The 23,512-nt window shown below is 39.3% G+C and overlaps 2 protein-coding genes across 8 annotated transcripts; both read right to left on the bottom strand.

The window, feature by feature from the left end:
* Positions 1-6,984: 6,984 nt before the first annotated feature.
* On the bottom strand, positions 6,985-19,305 carry LOC109805979 (uncharacterized). Of its 7 annotated transcripts, XM_083072541.1 has the most exons (10): positions 18,825-19,300; positions 18,519-18,615; positions 16,738-18,417; positions 16,509-16,567; positions 16,276-16,375; positions 15,882-15,954; positions 15,392-15,456; positions 15,112-15,170; positions 11,345-14,361; positions 6,985-11,242 (listed from the first exon to the last, which is right to left on the bottom strand). In XM_083072541.1, the coding sequence occupies exon 10, from the start codon at positions 10,970-10,972 to the stop codon at positions 10,388-10,390; it is 585 nt and encodes a 194-aa protein (XP_082928667.1). In that variant the 5' UTR covers positions 10,973-11,242; positions 11,345-14,361; positions 15,112-15,170; positions 15,392-15,456; positions 15,882-15,954; positions 16,276-16,375; positions 16,509-16,567; positions 16,738-18,417; positions 18,519-18,615; positions 18,825-19,300; the 3' UTR covers positions 6,985-10,387. The 7 variants fall into 7 exon arrangements, with proteins under 7 accessions (XP_082928667.1, XP_082928669.1, XP_082928665.1 ...); XM_083072543.1 differs by lacking the exon at positions 15,882-15,954 and having other exon boundaries at positions 18,825-19,302; XM_083072539.1 differs by lacking the exon at positions 15,112-15,170 and having other exon boundaries at positions 18,513-18,615; positions 18,825-19,299.
* Positions 19,306-22,112: 2,807 nt separating this feature from the next.
* On the bottom strand, positions 22,113-22,925 carry LOC109806376 (trypsin inhibitor 1B). The gene has a single exon (XM_020368760.3). It carries the CDS (start codon positions 22,860-22,862, stop codon positions 22,245-22,247), a length of 618 nt encoding a protein of 205 aa, XP_020224349.1. The 5' UTR covers positions 22,863-22,925; the 3' UTR covers positions 22,113-22,244.
* Positions 22,926-23,512: the final 587 nt, after the last annotated feature.

The raw sequence follows: 23,512 nt of genomic DNA, 5'->3' as shown, positions 1-23,512 counted from the left end.
ATTAGTCGTCGCCTCTCCAGGCTCAACTTCACTCGACGCCCGAGCTGGAAGTTGTGAGTACCGCCTCTCCAGGCTTAGCTTCGCTTGCCGCCCAAGCTGGAAGCTGTGAGTACCGCCTCTCCAGGCTCTGCTTCGGTGCTTCTGACATCCTAGGCAGTTGAGTTTGCCCTCTCCAGGGTTAGCTTCGCTTGTCGCCCAAGCTGGAAGCTGTGAGTACCGCCTCTCCAGGCTCAACTTCACTCGACGCCCGAGCTGGAAGTTGTGAGTACCGCCTCTCCAGGCTTTACCTCCGTGTTCTTGACAACCTCGGGGTAGTTGGATACCTCCTTGTTCCTGACAACCTCGGGGTAGCTGAGTACCGCCTCTCCAGGCTATACCTCCGTGTTCTTGACAACCTCGGGGTAGTTGCATACCTCCGTGTTCCTGACAACCTCGGGGTAGCTGAGTATTGCCTCTCCAGGCTTGTGCATACCTCGGTGCTCTGGACATCTGGGTAGCTAAGTATTGCCTCTCCAGGCTTTGTGCATACCACGGTGCTCTGGACATCTGGGTAGCTGAGTATTGCCTCTCCAGGCTTGTGCATACCTCGGTGCTCTGGACATCTGGGTAGCTAAGTATTGCCTCTCCAGGCTTTGTGCATACCTCGGTGCTCTGGACATCTGGGTAGCGTGAGTTTGCCCTCTCCAGGGATGCGTACCTCTGTGCTTCTAGTCACTTTGGTAGCGTGAGTCTTGCCCTCTCCAGGGATTAGTGATGGGTTTGTCTCCACAGTCCACGATGCTGCTTCGACGATTTGTTTTTGATTTTGGTGCCGCTGAGGGCTGGATAACGCAGGGATCCGTCTAGGGGATGTGCAGTTACTCATAGGTTCTTGTGTCCCAATTTTGCATTGCGTAATTGGTGCCCATTGAGGAATTTCTGTTTCCTTGGGGTGTAGACACGAAGATGCTCTTTCTGAGATGAGCGGTGCCTTATGGTTGGCTGACGTCTTTTCGACGTTGGTGGAGTATCCCGATTATCCTTATTCAGGCGACTCTTTTTGTTTTTCTGGTTTTGTTGCCTCTGTGTAGGCTATTATCCGCTGGGGATTTTGTCATTGATTTTGTCTCCACAGTCCACGATGCTGCTTCGACGGTTGTTTTTTATTTTGATGCCGCTGAGGGCTAGATAACGCAGGGATCCGCCTAGGGGATGTGCAGTTACTCATAGGTTCCTGTGTCCCAACTTTCCATTGCGTAGTTGGTACCCATTGGGGAATTTCTGATTCCTTAGGGTGCAGACACAAAGATGCTCTTTCTGATGTGAGTGATGCCTTATGATTGGCTGACGTCCTTTCGACGTTGGTGGAGTATCCCGGTTATCCTTATTCGGGTATCTCTTTTGGATTTTCTGATTTTTGCTGCCTCTGTGTAGGCTGTTATCCGCTGGGGATTCTGGATGTTGATTTTGATTAGCCTCTTCTGTTAGGCATATCATCTTGATGTTCAATGATTGGCTGAAAAGCCAAATTCCGCTTGGGGAATTGTTATTGATCGTTTGGATTTTTTTCTTTTTTGAAAGAGTGCCTCTGAGTAGGCGAATTATCTTGATGTTTGGTGTTCGGCTGAGTGCCGGATTCCGCTTGGGGAATGATTATTTTTCTTTATAATTTCTTTTTTGAAGGGGTGCCTCTGAGTAGGCGAGTGGGGATTTAAAGTTTATATATCCCAGAGTATTATTTAGAAAGCCTCTTCAGGCTTAGCTTCACTCATCGCTTGAGTTGGAAAGCTACCTTCTACTGAGGAAGTTTAAGTCCTTTCGACTTGGATATTCTGTTTAGATGATCAAGCCTCTCTTGGGGAATTTCGCTGATCTTGGTTTGATAGCTTTCACTGGGGAATTTGGCCCGTGAGTGGAAGCTGAGATATCTCTGGGGAGTATTATTTCGGCGAGCCTCTCCAGGCTCATTTATTCTGTACAGTTGGGGAGTATTATTTCAGCAAGCCTCTCCAGGCTCAATTATTTTAAGAGAGAGTATTGTTTCGGCAAGCCTCTCCAGGCTCAATTATTCTGAGAGAGTATTATTTCAGCAAGCCTCTCCAGGCTCAGTTATTCTGAAGGAGTATTATTTCGGCAAGCCTCTCCAGGCTCAATTATTCTGATGAGGGAGTATTATTTCGGCGAGCCTCTCCAGGCTCAATTATTCTGAGAGAGTATTATTTCGGCAAGCCTCTCCAGGCTCAATTATTCTGTATGATGAATTGGTTTTTTGTTCAGCCCGAGAATGCGAGCTGAGACGTCTTTTGGAGAGTATTATTTTGGCAAGCCTCTCCAGGCTCAGTTATTCTGTATAATTTGTTGGATTTTCTGTATTTTGCCTTTTTGTTGATTTTGGCTTTTTCTGTGTTTTTGCCTTTTTTGTTGATTTTGGCTTTTTCTGTGTTTTTGCCTTTTTTGTTGATTTCGGCTTTTTCTGTATTTTTTGTTGATTTTGGCTTTTTCTGTATTTTTGCCTTTTTTGTTGGTTTTGGCTTTTTCTGTACAGAAATGTCTCTGAGGAGTATTATTTTGGCAAGCCTCTTCAGGCTCAGTTATTCTGAGAGAGTATTATTTCGGCGAGCCTCTCCAGGCTCAGTTATTCTGAGAGAGTATTATTTCGGCGAGCCTCTCCAGGCTCAGTTATTCTGAGAGAGTATTATTTTGGCAAGCCTCTCCAGGCTCAGTTATTCTGAGAGAGTATTATTTCGGCAAGCCTCTCCAGGCTCAATTATTCTGTACGTTTTATTGATTTTCTGAATTTCTGCATTTTGTTTGCTGCTGTCATACACAAGCAATTTTTCTATTTTTTCTATTTTATGCGACTGCCTCATGATGAGGTCTTTGAATATTTCTTTGTGGCCAATACGGCCATATCTATTTCAGTACGCCCGTACTGAGTTGAAAATTTGTTCATAACCCTGTTTTTAGTACGGGTGTACTGAACATGATACGGGTGCATTGTTTTTTCTGAAGTTTTTATATTTTTTTGTTTTTTTTCAATAAACAGAGAATAAGTGATCTTCCATTACACCTATCATCTGTATGCATGTATGCAGTATGATGCACCTAATTCTATTTGATTCACTTTTCAAAAGAATTAACCGATGCATTTCTCTGTTTGGATTTTTGCCATTCCTCTAGACGGGCTGTGTGCTGCCGATTTCTGTAACCGAGGAATGATGCATGTTATATTGAGATTTGGTGTCATCAACCAAATGATTTTCCTTTCCTTTAGAAGATGTGTCAACCCTCCTATTGACTACTATATCTCCATGTTTCCACTAGATTATTCAAAAATCGTTTGGGACAAGAGAAAAGAAGGAAAGGATATATTTTTTTTCGAAAGTTTGTGTTTTAGAGGGGATTATTTATTTTTTGAAAAATGGATTTTGTAAGAATGGTTTGGCCAATGGTAGGCTTAAGTGTTTAGGCTTGTTTGATTAAACACTTATGAAGTTAATAAAATCTTGTTTATTGACGTTGTGATTTTGACAACTTGGATAGCTTCCTTTGAGCCTTTCTTTTTGAATTCGGTTCATGGTACCATCATGGATTTCTTTTGCTTTTTGATTGTCCTTATTTTTGCCTAAAACACCCTTTTGTGGCGTTTTAGCGGACTTTTGTTTTTGTTCATTATTTTGTAACCCTAATTTTTGCCTAGGTCACCTCTTTTGTGGGATTCCTAGCGGGTCTTTTGCTCTTATTTTTGCGCAGCCCCCTTTTTGGGTTTCCTGCCGAGCTTCTTTTATTTTAAAGGATTTCTTTTTATCCATGATGGCACTTGTCGAGGCCAAGGGAAGGTGCTCCAAGTTGTCACACACACTTCCACATAAAAATGATGTGGGTTTATTGATTATTAAGACGATTTTAACCTCACTTATGTTTATTCAAACAGGGTTAAATAATGTGGTTTAGAATTTTATTGCAAGCAAGAAAAGAAGCAATAAGAAATAATGAAGAATGATTTTATTATAATCATAGAGGAAACATGTGCCCTATCGAGGCTCGGGGGTCGGGCTGTCCCCGAGGAGTAATCTCTAATAGTCATCAGGTCTATACATCCCTATCGGAAGGAGAAAAACACTTGACAACGACGACCGGCCTTAACGCTTGTGAACCGGCCTTCCTAAAGATCTGGCTTAAAGAACGTCGAGAAGGATCTTGGTTTCTCTTCGTCCTTTGATCTTTATAAGGGTTGTATCCTAACCCTTGTTTCCCCGGATTATCCTTGATAATGGGTAGCTCCGGGATTCCTTGGGAGTCCTTGCCTAATCCTTGTCCTGGCAAGTATCCGTTCTTAGTGAGCATATGGGCTACCTTCTTCATTTCTCGGGGAAACGTCTCAACATTGGCAATTTCCAATGCTTGGAAGGCGGTTTCCAAAGCTTCCTCTGCTGCATCCACATAAGGTATGGTGGATGGCTTGCTGATGAGTATGTCATCTTCAGCTTGTACGGTCACCAGTTTGTCACCCACTATGAACTTGACTTTCTGGTGGAGCGTAGAAGGAACAGCTTTTGCATCATGAATCCAAGGTCGGCCGAGGAGACAGCTGTATGCGGGAGTAATGTCCATCACTTGGAATTCGACATTTAAAGATGGTGGGTCCAATTTAGATTGGAAGATTGATCTCTCCCACCACTTCTCTTTTAGAACCGTCGAAAGCTCGAACGATCATGTTGCTCGGGCGCATTTGGACTCCCTTGATTGCCACTTGATCGAGCGTTCTTTTTGGCATCATATTCAAGGAAGATCCATTATCTACCAAGACTTTTGCGATGTGATATTCCTTGCACTTTACAGAGATGTGCAAGGGCTTGTTGTGATTTGGTCCCTCGGCGGGGATCTCTTCATCGGTGAAAGTGAGGTGATCATTAGCCGTGATGTGACTAACAATCCCCTCAAACTTGTCTTGGGAGATAGTGTGCGACACGTATGCCTCGTTCAAGACTTTCAACAGAGCTTGCCGATGCGGTTCGGAGCTTAGGATCAACGACAACAGTGTAATCTTTGCTGGCGTTCTATGAAGTTGATCCACGATGGAGTACTCGCTCTGTTTTTAACAGCTCGTCTGTCTCCTCCTCGGATTCTTTTTCCTCGGTTTTCTTTTCTTCTTTTCCTTTATTCTTGGGAGCTTTATCCTGAAGATCTTCGGGAGTGTAGATCCTGCCACTCCTAGTCATGCCCCCAAGTCCAGCGATGTTAGAGAAATCGCTGTCGGCAGAAAAATGGATGTCGTATATCCATGGCACAGCCTTATTTGATTCGTAGAGAAAAGGTCTTGGAGCAGTGATCCTTAACGGTGTCGGACTTTCCCCTTTATTCGTCTTGATTACCAACAACGGAGTTGACGTGTGTTCGCTTAACGCGGTTGTTGGCTTGCATTTAATAACGAACGGCGTGCGATCCATTCTTTGAACATACGCATCGCTTAATCCTTTCTTTTTATTACTATTATTAATGAATTACTAGGAGGGATGTATGAAATGCAAACCTAGATCCCTCCATGATCTTTGATAAGAATGCATGATATGAGATGATGGCGATGAATATGCATGCATTGTGTTTATTCAACTAAGCATTATCATGTTTTTAGGATGTCCCTAAGATGATGCATGATATTGCTTGGTTTGGATAAATAACCCTTTTTTCCTTTTTTTTGGGTTTTTTGTTTTTTGTATTTTTTTGGGTGAAAAGGGAAACTACCTACATGAATGTGATGAAGGTAGATGTTACCACCATGCAATGGAAGATTCTTATTCCTATTTATTCTTATTTAAAAAGGAATGTTGTATGTTTAAAGAAATGCAATGTATCCACAAACAATTTCACATAATCAATGCACAAACAATTCACATAAACAATTCACTCACCGGTCTGAGGCCCCCAAGGTGCCCCCATTATAGGGACCCAATTCCTCTCGTCGTAAGCCGATGGAAAGCTCCAACGCACTGTCGGACTCGAGTTCATGGTTATCACCTTGAGTGATGCTTTCCGACAACGGTCTACGGGCACCTATAGACCCATTCGACAACCGGCCGTACTAACATCCACTCCCTATGGCTTACCACTCATGCCCCCGGGTATAGAGGGAACTGTTGTGTGCAAAGGTTTGTGTGCAGTTTTTATTTCAAACAATTGCGTAAAATTAAACATACAACAGTTATTAAAGCCATATAAATAAAGCATGTTATCATACAAACAAGGGGTAATAAAGTAATTTTAACAATTATTTGTTAAAAATAATCTGTCACTAAATGGGACTGACTCTCGAGGCTTCCCCAGTGAAGTCGCCATCTGTCGCCACCGGCCCGAAACGGGCTTTCGGCATTCGCGAAGGATGGTTGGACTCTTTTATTTGTTTAAAAATATGGATTGCTAGAATGACTTATTCTCAAACTGAGACCTTGTCAAACGAGCAATTTTATTAAAAGGCTCACCAATCCATGTTAATCCCAAGCGGGACCCTCCATGGATTAGCGGTTTTCATAAAAAGGAAGGGTTCATGGAGTCGCCACCAATGTTTTACTCAAAACATTGGAAAAAGAAGTTTAAGGCAATCGATTCAAAAATCGACTTCGGCCATGACAACCAGAGTCGGGTAAGGGAGTCGGTTACGCGTGGGGAAGGTGTTAGCACCCCACAGCGCCCCTTTCGGGTTCCCTATGACAGATTATTTCTAAAAATAATAGTGCGAAATTACTAAATTACCCCTATTTATTCTAAACAATTATAACTTAACTATCTACATGATGACAGTTAAATATACACACAGAAAGCAGTAAAAGGAAGGACTTAAGAAGAAACCTTTGAAGCGTGCTTTTATATTCAAGTAAAACTGGGAAGCTTTTTGGCGTTCCCTCGCTCTACAAGCCCGCTCGCTCCCTCCTAGAAAATTTTAACTATGGAAATCCGGAGGATTTCCCTTCGACTCAGTTCGAGACTCAAGCAAAAAGCTCAGAACTCGAGAACTTTGTCGGATCAACTCTCCGAGTGATTTCTAGGCAGAGCACTGCTCAAAAAAACCCAGAATACTCAAGAAGAGGGTTAAAACTCAGTGTAAAAGTGTAGAATGACGTCCAATTGACGTCATATTTATAGGGATGAGGCGCAATACGGCCTCTGGGGGTCAATACGGTCCGTATTGAAGTTTTGAACTACAATACGGCCGTATTGAATTCAATACGGCCGTATTGAAGTTCAAAAAACCTCAATACGGCCGTATTGAGTTCAGTGCAGCCGTATTGAAGTTCAGTGCAGCCGTATTGAGTTCAGTGCAGCCGTATTGAAGTTCAGAAACTTCAATACGGCCGTATTGAGTTCAGTGCGGCCGTATTGTAGTTTAAAATGTTCAATACGGCCGTACTGAACTTTTGGGAGGCCGTATTGGGCTTCATTCCCTCCACTTTCTTATTTTTTGCTACTCTAAGACCTCTAAACCTACAGATTGTCATCCCACGGTCTTCTAAGAGTCCCTTTGGCTGACTTTCCTTTGATCTTCGAGAGTCTTCGAGTCTTATTTCCGACCCGGACAATTTTAGGGGTCTACACACACGACATCGCCGCTAGGAATACTCGTTGCAACATTTACTCCAAGCTCATGGTAGAACAACTAGCAGGTACCTACCAAATTAAAACTCTCTTTTGCAATGATATCACCTCACCACCTCGGTCTGGACCTCGTGCTTCCAGAGCTTCACCATCCACCATGTACCTCGAGAAAGAAACGCCAGGACCGACCTCCTCTCGAAGCTCGCCAATACCAAACGCCCAGGACAACGTAAAACCATTATCCAAGAGACCCTATCCTCTCCGAGCTTGGAATGCGAGACAATCTGCTCGATTGAACCAGTCGAAAAAGGATGGATGACCGACATATGGCGCTACCTAAGCAAAGGAATCTTGCCCAACGACAAAAATAAAGCACGGCGAGTTAAGAACTAGTCGCCTCGGTTCATCATTGAATCAGGCGAACTGTTCATGCGAAGTGTCTCAATGTCGCTACTCAAATGCCTCGACAAGTCCCAAGTCGAGTACGTACTCGAAGAGATACATAGGGGGATATGCAAACTACACTCGGGAGCACGCTCCATGGCTACTCGGGTTATCCGTGCTGGGTATTATTGGCCCACGTTGAGATCGGACTGCCAAGCTTACGTACAAAGATGCAAGCCCTGCCAAGAGTTCAGCCATATACCTCGAAGTTCCCCTGAGGTCTTACACCAAATGCAATCACCATGGCCTTTTGAGCAACGAGGAATGGACATCCTTGACCCTTTTCCCTTAGCCAAAGGCCAAGTAAAATTCTTGTTAGTAGCCATCGACTATTTCACAAAATGGATCGAGGTCATACCTCTCGCCAAAATCACAGCCGAGAATGTACATCGATTCACATGGAAAAATCTAATATGCAGGTATGGGCTCCCACATGTGATCGTTATCGACAATGGAAGATAGTTCATAGACAGAAAATTTGAAAACTTCCTCCAAGAGCTCGGCATTCGACATCACGTAACCTCGGTAGAACATCCCTAGATGAACGGCCAAGCCGAGGCCGCGAACAAAGTACTACTCCATGAGCTTAAAAAACGACTACGGTCAGCAAAAGGCCTATGGGCGGAGGAGCTCTCCAACATCCTCTAGGCTTATAATTGTACCCCGCAATCAGCAACTCAAGAAACACCATACAAGTTAACCTACGACTCCGATGCCATGATCCCTGTAGAGGTCGGGGAAGCATCACATCGGAGGTTGACCTTCAATAACGAGCAAAACAACCAAGAATTGGAAGCTAATCTCGATATGATCGATGAACTCATAGACGAAGCTCGGATCAAAGAAGAAGCCTGTAAACTCTGAGCCGCAAGAAGATACAACACCAAGGTTAAACCACGGAAGTTCCGACCGGGAGACCTCATGTGGCGACTCCGAGGTGACGCTAGAAAGGACCCCTCCGAGGGAAAGCTAGCACCAACATGGGAAGGTCCCTTCCAGATCGGTGAAGACCTCGAAAACGGCGCATACCGACTACAAGAACTCGGGGTAAGGCAATCCCTAGAACTTGGAATGCCACCCACCTCAAATTTTACTTCAATTAAAATGTATGATAAGATGATGTACTCTTTTTCCTCCTCGATCTTTTTTGTCCCTAAAAGAGAAAAAAGAAGGTTTTTGGCCGAGAAGGTTTTAATGAGGCACGTCCAAATTCCAATAAAACATACTATCTTCTCAATATCCTGAAGTCTATGTTAATTACGCACTAAAAAACCCAATCTCAAAGATTAAACCATAAGGCCGAATTTGAGCCTCATGCCCAAAATCAAAGGCCAAGTTCGAGCCTTAATACGAAAACTAAAGGTCAAGTTTGAACCTCGAAATCCAAGGTCGAACTCGAACCTTAGAAAAAACTAAAGGTCAAGTTTGAACCTTAAAGGCCGAGTTCGAGCCTTAAAACGAAAGTAAAAGGTCAAGTTTGAACCTTAAAGGCCGAGGTCGAGCCTTAAAATGAAAGTAAAAGGACAAGTTTGAACTTTAAAGGCCGAGTTCGAGCCTTAAAACGAAAGTAAAAGGACAAGTATGAACCTTAAAGGCCGAGTTCGAGCCTTAAAACGAAAGTAAAATGTCAAGTTTGAACCTTAAAGGTCGAGTTCGAGCCTTAAAACGAAAGTAAAAGGTCATGTTTGAACCTCAAAGGCCAAGTTTGAGCCTTAACACGAAATCTAAAGGTCAAGTTTAAACCTCAAAATCCAAGGTGAATTCGAACCTTGGAAAAACTAAAGGTCAAGTTTGAACCTAAAGCCGGGTTTGAGCCTTAAAACAGGTCAAGTTTGAACCCCAAGGCCAAGTTCGTGCCTTAAAACAGGTCAAGTTTGAACCTTAGGACTGAATTCGAGTGTTAGAAACGAAAATTAAAGGTCAAACTTGAACCCAAGGCCGAGTTCGAGTCTTAACACAAAACCAAATGCCAAAACCTTAAGGCCGAGTATGAGCCATAAAATAAAATTAGGACAAGTATGAACCTTAAGAGTTTCAAAAATTAAAGGTCACGTTTGAACCTTAAGGACGAGTCCGAATTTTAAATGATAAAAGGTCAAATTCGAACCTTAACCAAAACCCAAGGTCACATCTGAACCTTGAATGGAGATTGAATCGAGTCAAGATAAAAACATTAAAGAGCGCAAAATCAAGAAATTGGTGCCAAATTAACGCAAACAAAAGAGAAATTCATTCAAAAATATAAACAGAGTGTTCAAGCATAAATACAAAAAGCTTTTACATCACAAAAAATAGAGGGAGAAACAAAAGCCTAGGAAGCCGTGTTTTCACTGGTGCTCTTGGACAAGTCATCTTCATTCACCAGCTGCCCACCCTACACATCCTTCTCAATATGCATAGCAGAAAGGTCTACCCCTGCCGCAAGCAACTTAGCCTGACGCACTGCCTTGGCAAAGCCCCGCCGGTGCTCAACCACAACGGCATGCTCGGTCTCGAGAAGCCTCTCCTCCAAATTCTTTTTCGAGGAGGTCAACACATCAATGTCCATCTTCAAGGCACCAATCTCCTCCTCCCTACCAACAAGAAGCACCTCGTCACATAGGCGCTTCTCTGCAGCCTCCCCTAACTCGGCTTTTAACGTCGAATTCTCTTCCTCCAAAGACTGAACCTGGGTCCGAGAAAACTCTACCACATCCTTCGCAAACTTGGCTACCTCCACCAACTCACCAACTTGAGCAACATACGCCTCATTGGCCTTCACAACAATTTCCAAAGACTTTTGAGTCTTTGATAGGTCTTTCTTCAAGGACTGGAGCTCGGCTTCCCCCTTCCGCGCCCTCTCCAGCTCAGCCAGGTGCTTCTTCCATCGGCGTTTCCAATGGTCCACTATCACAATGGATCTCTGTAAAAACACCTCGGCCGAGTTTAACCCGTCGACCGGACCCATCTTCTCAATCATGGCCTTGTCGACCACATAGGCAGGATCTTCCTTGTAGAACCCCGCAACATTCACATTTGGGCTCCACAATGACACCACATCAAGCGACACGTTGACATGGTCCAACCTTGCCAGGGGACGAGTCACATCAAAGCGTTGGACTATGCACCTAGACCTCGGATTAGTAGAAGGACCAGGAGCAGGGGACGTTGAAGTAAGAGGAGCCGAGATCGGCACCTCTAAACTCGGACCTTCCCCACGAACCTCAGCCGAGGAAGGCACTAGAGTCACCTGCAAAGAAATGACAAAGTTCAAAATTTTTCCTAAGTTACAAATACAAGGATGACACACAAAAGCAAAGGGGACAATATTAAAGAGAAGCAAAGCCAAAACCTGTCTGCCCGGAGTAGCCTCCACCACAGGCCCCCCAGGTGGTGTCCCGGCCCGAGGACTCTCGGTCAAATCTATGGTGGCAACATCGGCGGCCTTAGACGTCACCTCTTCAAGAATAGGGGCGCCTGAAGCCTCGCCGACCTCCTTCTACGCCCTCTTTCTTTTGCGGCGAGTCTCCAGAGGAGCAACCTCCTCACCGGGCTTGGGCACATCGAGCTCCTCGGTATTAAACCTCGCCTTAAGCTCCCGCCACTTGCTTTTCCCCATCAGACCTGCAAACATAAAACAGCATAGCACATCAGAACATCGCAAAAACGTAGAAAACGCAAAGGGAAAATAATGAAGTACTCACTCTCCAAACCCCTCTCCTTATTCGTCAAATTGGCAAGGGATAGGACGAGTTTGTTGTCCAATGGGCGTGGAAGCTCGACCAAATTGGCGATGTTGTCCCTGTCAGAATCTGACAACTAGAGACAGCTCGACCCATTAAACTTGACCGGGCTTCGCTGCCAAAAGAAAGGGAACCTCGGCTCCCCCTCATTGTGGAAAACCACCTCCTCCCTTAGGTCGGCAACCACAGGTCGGATCCGAAAAAATTCTTTCTTGAAATTTTTATATTATTGGTAGTAAAGTTGGAACAACCCGCAGCCTTACTCCTACTGAGAGACACCCAACGTAGGAGAGGCTCGCCCAACTTAAGTTGATAAAAATGTAAAAAAAACAGGCAAAGATACACCCATTCCCAGGGCTGAGCACAAAACCTGAAACACCCTTAAGAAACCCCCACTATTGGGGTTTAACTAGCAAGGGGCCACATTGACAAACCTAAGGAAGGTGCACTCAAACTCGGTGAATAGCAAGCAAACACCGAGATCCCTAAAAAAACACTCGTACATATAAAAAAAATGAAGTACTCGAGGTACCCGCCATATAAACACACTCATCGGGCTGGCAAGGCTCAACCCGGATGAGCTCAGAAATGTCTAACCTACAAATCTTCAACATTTTCCAACACATTGACATCCAGAAACGCCCTAAATCGACTCTCGAACTCCCCAACATCCCCTTTGACCCATTCGTACCCCGGGACAGAAATGGTGGGTGAGAATCTTTGAGATTGTTCCCACCCCTTTTCTTTTTCTCATCAGCAACGACCATTTCCCCGGTCGTCGCCGCCTTCCCACGCGCCTTAGCCTTGCCCTTGGAAGGTGCGGGGGGAACAAGACCTTGCTGCCCCTCGTCGGCCATTGTTTGCAAAACAAACGCGAAAAGGAGAAATAGGGAGAAGGGAGAATGAGAACAAGTACCTGGTACTCCTAGGACCAAAACTCGCGAACATCAACAACGAGCGAAGTGACCACCGTTACCACAGAGAACAATGAGGACAACAGAGAACTCAAGCAAGGAAATACAAAGACAAAGGCAACGAAGAAGACAAAGAAGAAGCTGTGGGGAAATAAGGAGGGAAGAAAATTTTTAAAGTAAAAAATGACACAGAGGTAAGGGCATAAAGTAAGGCTCATAATGATAGGGCACGCCCCATCATTACAAGTCGTCACTCTTTATGACAAGTTGCCCCTGATTCGTGAAACGAGGCAACGTTTCGACAACACGCGACACTCAACCTAAAAGATCAAAATGAAAAGCCACGACCCCTCACATGACATTGGCACTAACTCCTCGGCTAAAAGCGTTCGGAGCTCGAGGGACTAGTGTACCACCCACATCGGCACTAACTCCTCGGCTAAAAGCATTCGAAGCTCGGGGGACTAGTGTACCACCCATATCGGCACCAGGGCTCACCCTGACAATGATAGGCTTGGACCATGCCAACTCAGAAGGTCGGCCCATCTCTCCAACAGATAATATAAGTTGATAAGAAGGAGATCTTATCATATTCACTACTACAGGATATACATTCTACATCAGTTTTTTTAGGCATTTTACATCGGTTTTGGAAACGATGTAGATTAAGGCGATGTAGAAAATATAAGACATTCTACATCGATTTAAAAACTTATGTAAAAAATCTCATTTTTACATCAGTTCTGCCAAAAACTGATGTAAAATATTGCATATTCTACATTGATTCTGTCAAAAACTAATGTAAAATATGTCAATTCTACATCGGTTATTCAGAGAACTAATATAGAATGTCATATTCTACATTGGTTCTGTCAATAACCAATGTAGAATAAGACATATTTTACATCAGTTTTATCAATAGCCGATGTAAAAAACTCAATTGATAAATCAACATTAGTAGGCAAAATTCATTTAATCGAATACTCCAAAAATCTCTTATAGCATCACTCTATTAAAATAGTAATCACCAAAGTCATTTGCCTCCAGAAAGAACTAATGCACCTAAAGTGAAAAATAACTAAAAAGGAGGGGGAAAAAAATAAAAAGGCTTTCTCTTTATGATCGGTACAAGTAAAAAAACCATAAGAAATATTAAAAAATAATAATAAATTTTGGAAATTAATTAATTTACACTATATTTATTAGATAAATATTTATACATCAGGTAGTCTAAGTCATCAACAAGTGTCATTTCATCTAGTATAATAACGTTGAGTAATTCTGCACTTTTTCAATGCCAAATAATAGCTTCCTAATAAATTTCACACTATTGTTTACATGCATTCTATAAGATATTGCTTTCACAACTTGTTTTTGAGCTACATTTTTATTGGGAAAACCTTTAGGAGATTTGTGGAACTAGAAATAAATAGTGAAGATGAAATTAAGAAGATATACAATATAATAAGCAAAACTTAGTGGGTAACAAAATAAAATGCGCCATCAAATTACAAGTTTTATTTTCTTATAGTTTTAACATTCAGGCCAAAACATTCAAGGGAAAAAAAGGTTTACTAGCAACCTCTCAAGTTTCAATAACAATACGAAATAAGATATAGCCATATATAGGAAGAGAATATCATTGTCGAACCCTACATCATCGTACTGCATCACGTGAGAGCCATAGTATGCACCTCCATATAAAGTGTTATCTGTAACCCAAAAACATAGTAGTAAAGGTATCAATCACACAACTCTTAACACATACCAATGTTTGTCCATAAAATTAGACCAAGAATTTAACAAAAACAACAACAATAATAAATCTCACTTATAACTAAGAAATCAAGGAATTGAATTATATTCTTCAATTTATATCCTCCAGAAAGCATAAGAATGAAATTAAGGGTGAAATTCAAGATGCAAGAGGGCACATATTCTATGCTCTACTGGTTTTTTTGCTTAACTTGAGAACTCATGTGATTGGTTTTCATTTTTTTTCTTGTTCAATGATCCACAATTGTTTAACCTTTCATTCAATGATGCACTTTTACTCTTGTAAGAAGCATTTTACTATTTCTGCATGAATTTGTGCATGTTGAGCTAGACAAATACCAAGCAGATTTGATTTCTCACTAATTGAAGCAATCAAAATCTCTTTACTCTGTTAATTCGGTAACCGGGTATTAGCCACCATTGAAAATCTCTTAACTAAATTTTTATAAAATACATGTACTTGGGTAATAAATCACAAAACTGTTCTATTTTATTGATTTTTTTTTTAATCAATGGTGATAACTTTACATTTTATCCTTTAAAGGGTGTCCCTCACATTAAAGAAACTAAATCCAAGTTTAATCATAACCTCAGAAGAACATTCTCACAGCTAGGTATGAAAGCATATAATATAACATAAAATATTGTTGTTAAAGCATGTAACATTCTTACAAGTTGCTCTGTACCTGTTCATGATGGCAGTGCAAGGGTAAATAAATAGTAAAAGGAATTTATTTATACCTACCTGTTCACATCAACATAAACATTGCTAAACAAAATTTTTAATTTATTGTGAAGAAAAATATTAATGGATTATTAACTAAATGAAAAATGAAGAAAGGTAGACAAAAATAATTTCATTGATATGGCTCTATAGTATGGTTTAGGTATTTCTGAAATTTTTTAAAAAACAAGAGAGTTGGATAAAGGTGACTTAACAATAAAATGAAAACAAAAGTTGTTTACCTTTTCTTGTAAGTTATTTTCTTTCCATGGAAAGTTTTTAATGGTTACAAACTGATGGCTACCACCTGCAAGGAAAGGTTTATATTAATAATTAATTATATAAAATAAAATTAACCATTTTTACAAGGGAATACTTAAACCAAAACAACCAGTAAACAAAAGCATTGCTGGTACAAGGGAATAAAAAAGAAAAATTACTTATTCTTCTATCATTGCTTGCAAGTTGTCAAGTTTAGGAATCTAGAAAATATATAGTTTTAAATATTTGTTAAGGGCCAGAGTTTGACATTCCAAATTTTCACTTTTAGACATAGAACTCTATATTATATATTATATTCTTCCTTTGAATTAGAATTGCTAAGAATCCCTGTACCCTACGTAAATGATAAATACACTAAAATAGAAGAATTATATATTATATTGTAGAATGGAAGAATCACATTCTGAATATGCTTGTTGAATCGCTAAATAGACATAAGTTAGACTTTACTCTATTTTTTGATCCACTATCCTTCCTTCGTCAATCTCTTCTACTTGGTATACATCACATTTTGGTTGTGACTCTGCAAATGAAAACATTAAAGTTACAATCCTCTTTGTGTGGCTCACCTAATTGTGTGAGCTTTTGAAGAAAGAAAAGTAACAAGTTAGAAAGTAATAACTTCAAAAATGACTTTAACAATAGGGTTTATGAGTTATTGCCCAAAAGTACTTATATTAGAAAGGTGAGAAGCTCGTGTCTACAATGCAGCTATCATATACCATTTATAGGGGTGGCCGCTGAGCAGTTATAGTGGTATACTATACTAATTATTGGCTAAAAAAAGGCTTACAACTAAGGTAAAAGAGAATAAAAAAGGACAAATGTGTGTTTTGTGGATTACCTTTTCAAGCTCATTAATTAAGATATGGCACATTCCATGTCGACGATATTGTAATCTGGTACCAACAAGAGGTACTTCTACTACCTTCTTCCCATAGACCCTAACAGATTGACATAGCAAATGAAATATGACCATCCGCAACATGACAAAACATAAAAAACAACTCAAATAGAACATGTATTCATACAATCAAGAAAAGCCTAATACTTGATAGTAAAAGATCCTATACTCACCTAACAGTTGCAACACTGATCAGTTCTTCATTTCTCTCAAGTAGCACAGTATAGAAACCCTGGAAATTTAATCGGTTAAGCTCTGAGCTGAAATGTTCTGAAGCACAGATATCATGATTATAGACAAAGTAAATAAGGTATATGTAAACAAATCCATTAGTATATAACACATACAACAAGCAACAATAGAACATTAATGATCATATCTTGAAGGATAAAAATTTCTGACCATTTGCTGAATATAACATCTTCCACGAGATCTCTGCTAGTCAAAGATTCCTTTAGGGTCTTAAAACACTCGTGCATCACCTAAAGGGCCAGATTGAGTTTGCTGTAACTTTCTGCCAATAAGTCACTTTTAATGCTACCAATGTCACAATAAGTCACTTTGCTGATTTCTATTCTTATGCTTGTGAGTTGTGTCATGATCTGAGAAATGAAAATCCACATGTAATCGTTGATAATGGTTAATAATAAAATAAAAGTATGTGATTGATCTATTATATAATTCCTCTATATTAAAATACAAATAAAAACAAAAGACAAATGTTAACCTTTAACCTTTCGACAATAACTACTGTCCAACTGCATTTATTGAGATTCAGCTAAAGCAAAGTGTTTAAACACAATGTCTTGTGTTGCACTATCATTTAAGTAGCAGGTTTCAACTTCCAAGAATTATACAAGAGAACAAAATCATTACACATGAATCTATCAAGCCTTTTATCTGTCCTAGCTAATCTAGATCGATTTTTTGTTCAAGTGTTTGGAGAACCAGTGCAAGTAATATCTAATAACTGACATGAATCTTTAGAAGAAACAAAATCATTCATACATGCCAAATAAGGATGTTCGGGTCCCCTATATTCACCATGATTACTAATCTCATTAAAATCACCTAAACAAACCCATGCCCCAGGATTGAGTTTGAATAGAAATTAACTCACTCCATAAATTTCTACATTTTCTATAATCACTACTAGCATAACACACTGCAACAAAGAACTTGTCTACACCAATGACATGCGAAAAAATAATAGATTGATCGGAGAAGGATATAATAGAAGGAGAGATAAAAGTAGAACAAAAACACCAAATGAAGCTCTTTGGGAGACTATTTTCTGCAAAAAAATTTAAACCAAGATCCCTCCAAAAAGAATATTGTATTTTGAATTGATTAATACAACAATATTTACATCACAAAATCCTATTTTAAAGGGCTGGAAAAAATTCATGCCAATATCAACAGTAAAAGTTTGGACAAGCTTAAAACAATTCAATATACTAATATTAAAGATTAATAAAAATGGTGCAAAAGATTTTTTAACAAAACTGAAAGTTATATGAAGAGAATAAATTGGATTGTTTGTTGGTTGAGTCATTAGGATACGTGTAATTTCTTTAGCCAAACTACCCAGCAACTGCCACCAAGCAAAAGCAAGCAGTTGAAAAATAAAAGTTGGTTCAGAGGCATGCTTCAAAGATGAAAATGCAACCAGCTGAATATTAAAAACTAGATATGAAATCTTCCAGAAAATAAGTGACACGTTAGTACTGAAAAATTTATTTAAAAACAACATAAACATAATCAAGTATCATCAACAATTATTTTGATTTAGATGCTTTAGATTTGGTCTTGGCAGCTGCAGGTTTAAACACTAGAACCAGTCTTTTTCTTCTTATTATTCTTGCTCAAGAATGGCTGAAAATCTGGTGCAGTGGCTTCAGCCAAGGCTAAATCATGATGAACAAAATCATCCTCCAAAGGAGACATTCCTTCCAGCGAATTATTGGGAGACACTTGATCCTTATCCGGGCCATGAGGTGCAACCACATTAGTTGAAACTTCAGCTAGCCAAACAGCACCATTTTACATCAAAATTGGCTCAGCTAACAACAAATTATCCACCTGCACTTGCAAAGATAATTTAGAAGAATCAAAGATATTTTTATGACTCAAATTATGTAAATTTAGAAGAGTCAAAGATATTTTTATGACTCAACCCACACCAGCTGCTCTTCCAACATCACTTGCTGGGTGGATGACTAACCCATCTCCTATTCCACAACTTTTCGACTTGTGATGGACCAATAGGTTCGGCCAGAACTAATAATGTAGGTAAGGTCATAAGTAATCGATGGGTAAAAGTGAATTGTTACAGTAATAGAAGAACCAAATAACAACAACTCAATAAATATGAAAATCCAACATGACAATGCAAAAAGACCTCAACAACTATAATAACACATTGAAATCAAAAATCCTACTTGTACTACAGATTAAATAACAAGACCTTGTGAAAGTAAGAAGCTCACCTGAGGTGAGAGGTGAAGCACGTAATGAAGATGTGCCTAAAAGGAGCAAATACGCTTGTTAGTGAGCACAAACACAGTCTCCGTCACCACAAATTGGTCCAAGGTCAATGATTTCCCCTTCTTTTTCCTCTCCCCATCCACGAGCAATGATAACAGTGTTGGCGGCCTCCGAAAAAACCCTTATCCTATCCAACAACAGTGACTCCCCCTTCCTCTCTCCCTCCACAACCTACCACGCGAGAATCACACAACCCTTGCCAACACTAGGTTTAACCATGGTTGCAGGTTTCGTCGTGGCTGTCGATTTCGTTGCGGCTGTCAATTTCGTTGAGTTTCCTTGAGAAAAAGTGCTTCAAGAGTGAGACATGATTTGCTAGAGAGGGGAAGTGAATGTACGGGAGGGTTTTGAGACCACGAAGAAGATAAAGAAAATGCTACATCGGTTCTTTAGTGGACCGATTTAGAATAGTGTAGTTTTACATCGTTTCGCAATTACACCGATGTAAAATAGTTAATAAATCATAATAATTACAAAAATCACTGTATTTTTTTATCTACATTAGTTATTGAACAACCGATGTAAAAATGGCGTCGTAAAATAGTATATTTATAAACCAACTCAATTATCAACAAGAGAAAAACCCTAATTATATCAAGGTACGTGCATTATATATATATATATGAGACTCATACATTCACAAAGACTAACTTAAGCATTGAAGTCTCTTTTACATGTGTCAACCCCATTTCGGAGTAATAGACGTACCGAGCAGAGGAGGCTCATTGATCTTACCCAGAGATCGTCTCACCTACCGATCTCAGGTAAGAACAGCTTCAATTTCCAGTCAGTTGTTTTAAGAAAAATTGGCTTAAATGATTTGAAGCCTCCAACATGCAACTATTTGAGAAGAAATTTTGATTAAAAAAATCACGATGATCGAAAAAAGATTTCAAAGACGTAAACAAAAATGAAATTACTCAACAGACTTTGGATGACAATTACGTATATTGTTAAGGTGCAAGAATAATTTAAGTTGATGGCCTTTGCATCATTTGAGCATCAAAGTGCAAATTAAAATGCTTAAATTTAAATTTTTTTATGGCATGAAGCATTTGAAAGAATTTTATTTTTATGATCAATTGAAAGGATAGTTTCATTCAACATAAAAAAAATATTAATCAAAACAATTGGCAAGTAATTATAATTCCTTTCCAACGTTATCAAACTCTTAAGTGCAAGTGTTTTTTTTAATTTTATTTTTATGATGTACAATCATTTGGCCATCAAAGTAATAAATAAGAAAATAAATTAATTTTAAAGTTATGTTAATCAAAGCAAAAATTTAATACTAAAGTTGGATTAATTAAAAATAATGCTTTGATCGATCACTAGTGTAAAAATAGGTTTTTACGTCACCTAATTTACGTCGGAAACACGAAAACTCGACGTTATAAAAATGTGGTGGCAGTATCGTAAATATAAAGAGACTAATTTACGTCGGACAGATGGTGGTCCGGCGTAAATTAGCCAATCTACGTCGGAGACACCTATTAGCCGATGTAGATTGGCTAATTTACGTCGGATCCCCCTTGTCCGACGTAAATTAACCTCTATATTTCCATGAAAGCAGGCCCAAGTCTTCATTTGTAGGACATTCTTTGTATCTGATGGGGGAATCCGCTCCCGGCTCGCAAGGCATCCCTCTCTGCACATTCCACACCAACATTGCAGATCTGCGCCTTTTAGAGCTCCACTCCACCTTTTGCTTGCGGTGCGGCTTTGGCTTCCACGACGACGACGGTACGTTTCCTTTTACCATGTACACTTAATTGCAAGTTCCCTTATTTTTCTTTTCCTTTTCCCTGTCTAACATGTACACTAATTCCTTGGATTGCTTTCGGCAAGGAACTTTCTCTTTGAAAGATGGTCTTCCAGGCACTTTCCTCATGAAAAAGCGAAAGAACAATAGTCTTATTTCGTGCTTAGGAGGGCATAGCCCCTAGGGCAATCACTCTTGAAGAAGGTGCTCCGAGGAAGGGGGTGCATTGACCTTGGCGTGGAGCTGGCTCTGCACGTTTCTGCTTTCTGCTGCATCTGGAACGAGCCGTTCTGCAAGCACTCATTATTTTTTTTTTAAAATTTTTTACTACTTTTTACGTCAGACCTAGTAATTCCGACGTAAATTTACGTCGGTTTTGGAGTGCCGACGTAAATTTACGTCTCCCGCATTAACGTCGGAGCCTTTTCCAACGTAAAAGGTTCAAAATATGCGACGTAAAAGACCCCTTTTGTACTAGTGGATGTATTTAAAAAATAATCATTTTTTATGTTATGTTAATCGAAACAAAAAGATACTTGGATAAATGAAAAATCTTGATGTTGAATTAATAAAAAATTGAGGTTTTGATTCAGATATTAAAAAAATTAATTTTTGTATTATGTCAATACTAATGTTGAATTAATTCTACTATTTTTCTTTTTTCTATCTATTCAAAAGATAGATATCAAGGAATAGCATTGGAAAATGGTATTTTAAGAAGAATATATAAACTTAAATTTTCACTTTTTAATTTTTATTTCTTTTCTAAATTTAATATTTTCACTTTTTAATCTTAAAGTCTTCTTCAAATTCTTAATATTTTATCTTTTCTTAAAAACTCTATCTTTCTACTTTATTTCAAATTAGAAGTCAATAGATTAATAGATCAAATATAAAACCTAAAAAAGTTATTTGTTAATAGATTAATAGATCAAATATCTTTTTTAATACTTTATGTTGAATGAACTATCATTTTTATTGAGAAAAACTTAAGTCTCACATCAACTAGAAATTAGGTAATTAAATAGTATATAAGTAAAAAAGCAACTCTCACCTTATAAGTCGATTTTGTAAGGTTGAGTTCGGCTCAAATTCATTATTTTAAGATGGTATCAGAGTCATCTAGATCCACTCTAAATGAGCCACCTACCATTAATACATGTACCATGGACATGAAGGGGTGTATTGAGAAAAACTCAAGTCCCACCAATCCTAGATAATTAAAAAAGAGTCACCCGCCATTTATCCACGTACCAAGCTCAATAGTATTGGACGTGAAGTAGTATATTAGAAAAAATCCAAATTCCACATCTACTAGAGATTAGACAATTACTTAATGTATAAGTGGAAAATAATATTCACCTTACAAGTCAATTTTGTAGAATTCAATTCGCCTCAAATCTACTATTCTAAGACCTTCCAATTCCACAAAACAAAGATAACACATATACTAAAATTTCATGAAACATGAAGAAAAAAAAAACGAAGATATGAGCTTTGATTATTTTATTTAGTCTTGCAGCAACTACAACCAAAGCATTTATTCATCATCATCTTATACATGACTCTCACTACGTGAAAGTACAGCACTAATTTCATGTCATGCGGATGCAATACATGCAGAAGAAGAAGATGAAGAAACTTTCTGAAGCACAAACTCGAAGGGATTGCCATCAGTAAGTACCAAAGGCTTGTTTCCATGACCATCAGAAGAAGTCCCAATAGGTTGGCACACGCTAGTGTCAGATGCACAGAACGAAAGCTTATAGCTATAGTCAATAGAACCACCTTGCTCAATTATAAACCCACCACTCAACGTGTTATCATAGCCAGTAATTTTAACCGCAGATCCTTCCGATAAACCCTCCACAACAGTCCATGTGGAAGGAGTGCTGGCACAAGTAGGAACAGCAATGAACCCAACACTCACTCTTCCTTGGGGGATAAAAAGTGACTTGAATGGGGAAGTTATCGTCACTGGTTTCCCCTTAGAGACCTCATTGCGAGTTTGAACAACACTCAGAGCGCATGTTTCGTTTCCCGTTGCGGCTTGCTCTATTCCACCGCCGCTTCCTCTGATCACCGGCAAGATATAGAACGTGCCACCGTTTTCAGCCACTTCGCCGTCCATGTCCAGCACAGGCTGAGCAGTGGTTGAAGGTGGGCATAGGGTGAAGGTGGAAAGGACAAAGAGAGTGAGCAACGTTGGACTCAACATTTCTTGGCCTTTCTTTGCAAAGGCTAGCTTTTGCTTAATCAGTCTCGTGAATTGGCGAAGCTGGGAGAATCCATTTATAGACTTGCCTGCATGTGATAAGGCAAATTTTGTATGGACGGAAATAAATGAAGTATACCGTATGTTATGAGTAATTAGTTTGTTATAAATATCTCATCTTTTCAAAACAAAATTTTATACAAGTGAGTTTTGTGATATTTTTTTTTTAAAATATGTTAATCTTATTGTGTATTTTTTATTTTTGAGATAGTATTAAAGTTTATTATATTGAGTATCATTAGACTTATATTACTATATAAGTGACATATGACAACTTGCATTAGACAACACTATTAAGGTAGAAGCAATATTATTATAGTTTGGGTCATATTTTATAGGATGTCAATGTGAAAAAGGTGTTATAGCATGAGTCTTTAATAATACTTTTAAAATAAGTGTTGTCCACCTTTTTTAAATAATAATTGACAACACCTTTAATAAAAAAAAGTAGTGTTATAGAATGAGTCTTTGATAACACTTTTAATAACAAGTATTGTTCTTGTTCACTTTTTTAAAACAATAATAGATAGCATCATAAATAAAATAAAAAATAAAAAAAAGTGATTGTTATAAAATGTGTAATTAATAGCACT

This window comes from Cajanus cajan, chromosome 4 (genome assembly GCF_000230855.2).
Source record: "Cajanus cajan strain Asha chromosome 4, NIPB_CcT2T_4, whole genome shotgun sequence".
Lineage (NCBI taxonomy): Eukaryota > Viridiplantae > Streptophyta > Magnoliopsida > Fabales > Fabaceae > Cajanus > Cajanus cajan.
The sequence above is the reverse complement of the archived record's forward strand: the minus strand, read 5'-3'. Positions and strand labels throughout refer to the sequence as shown.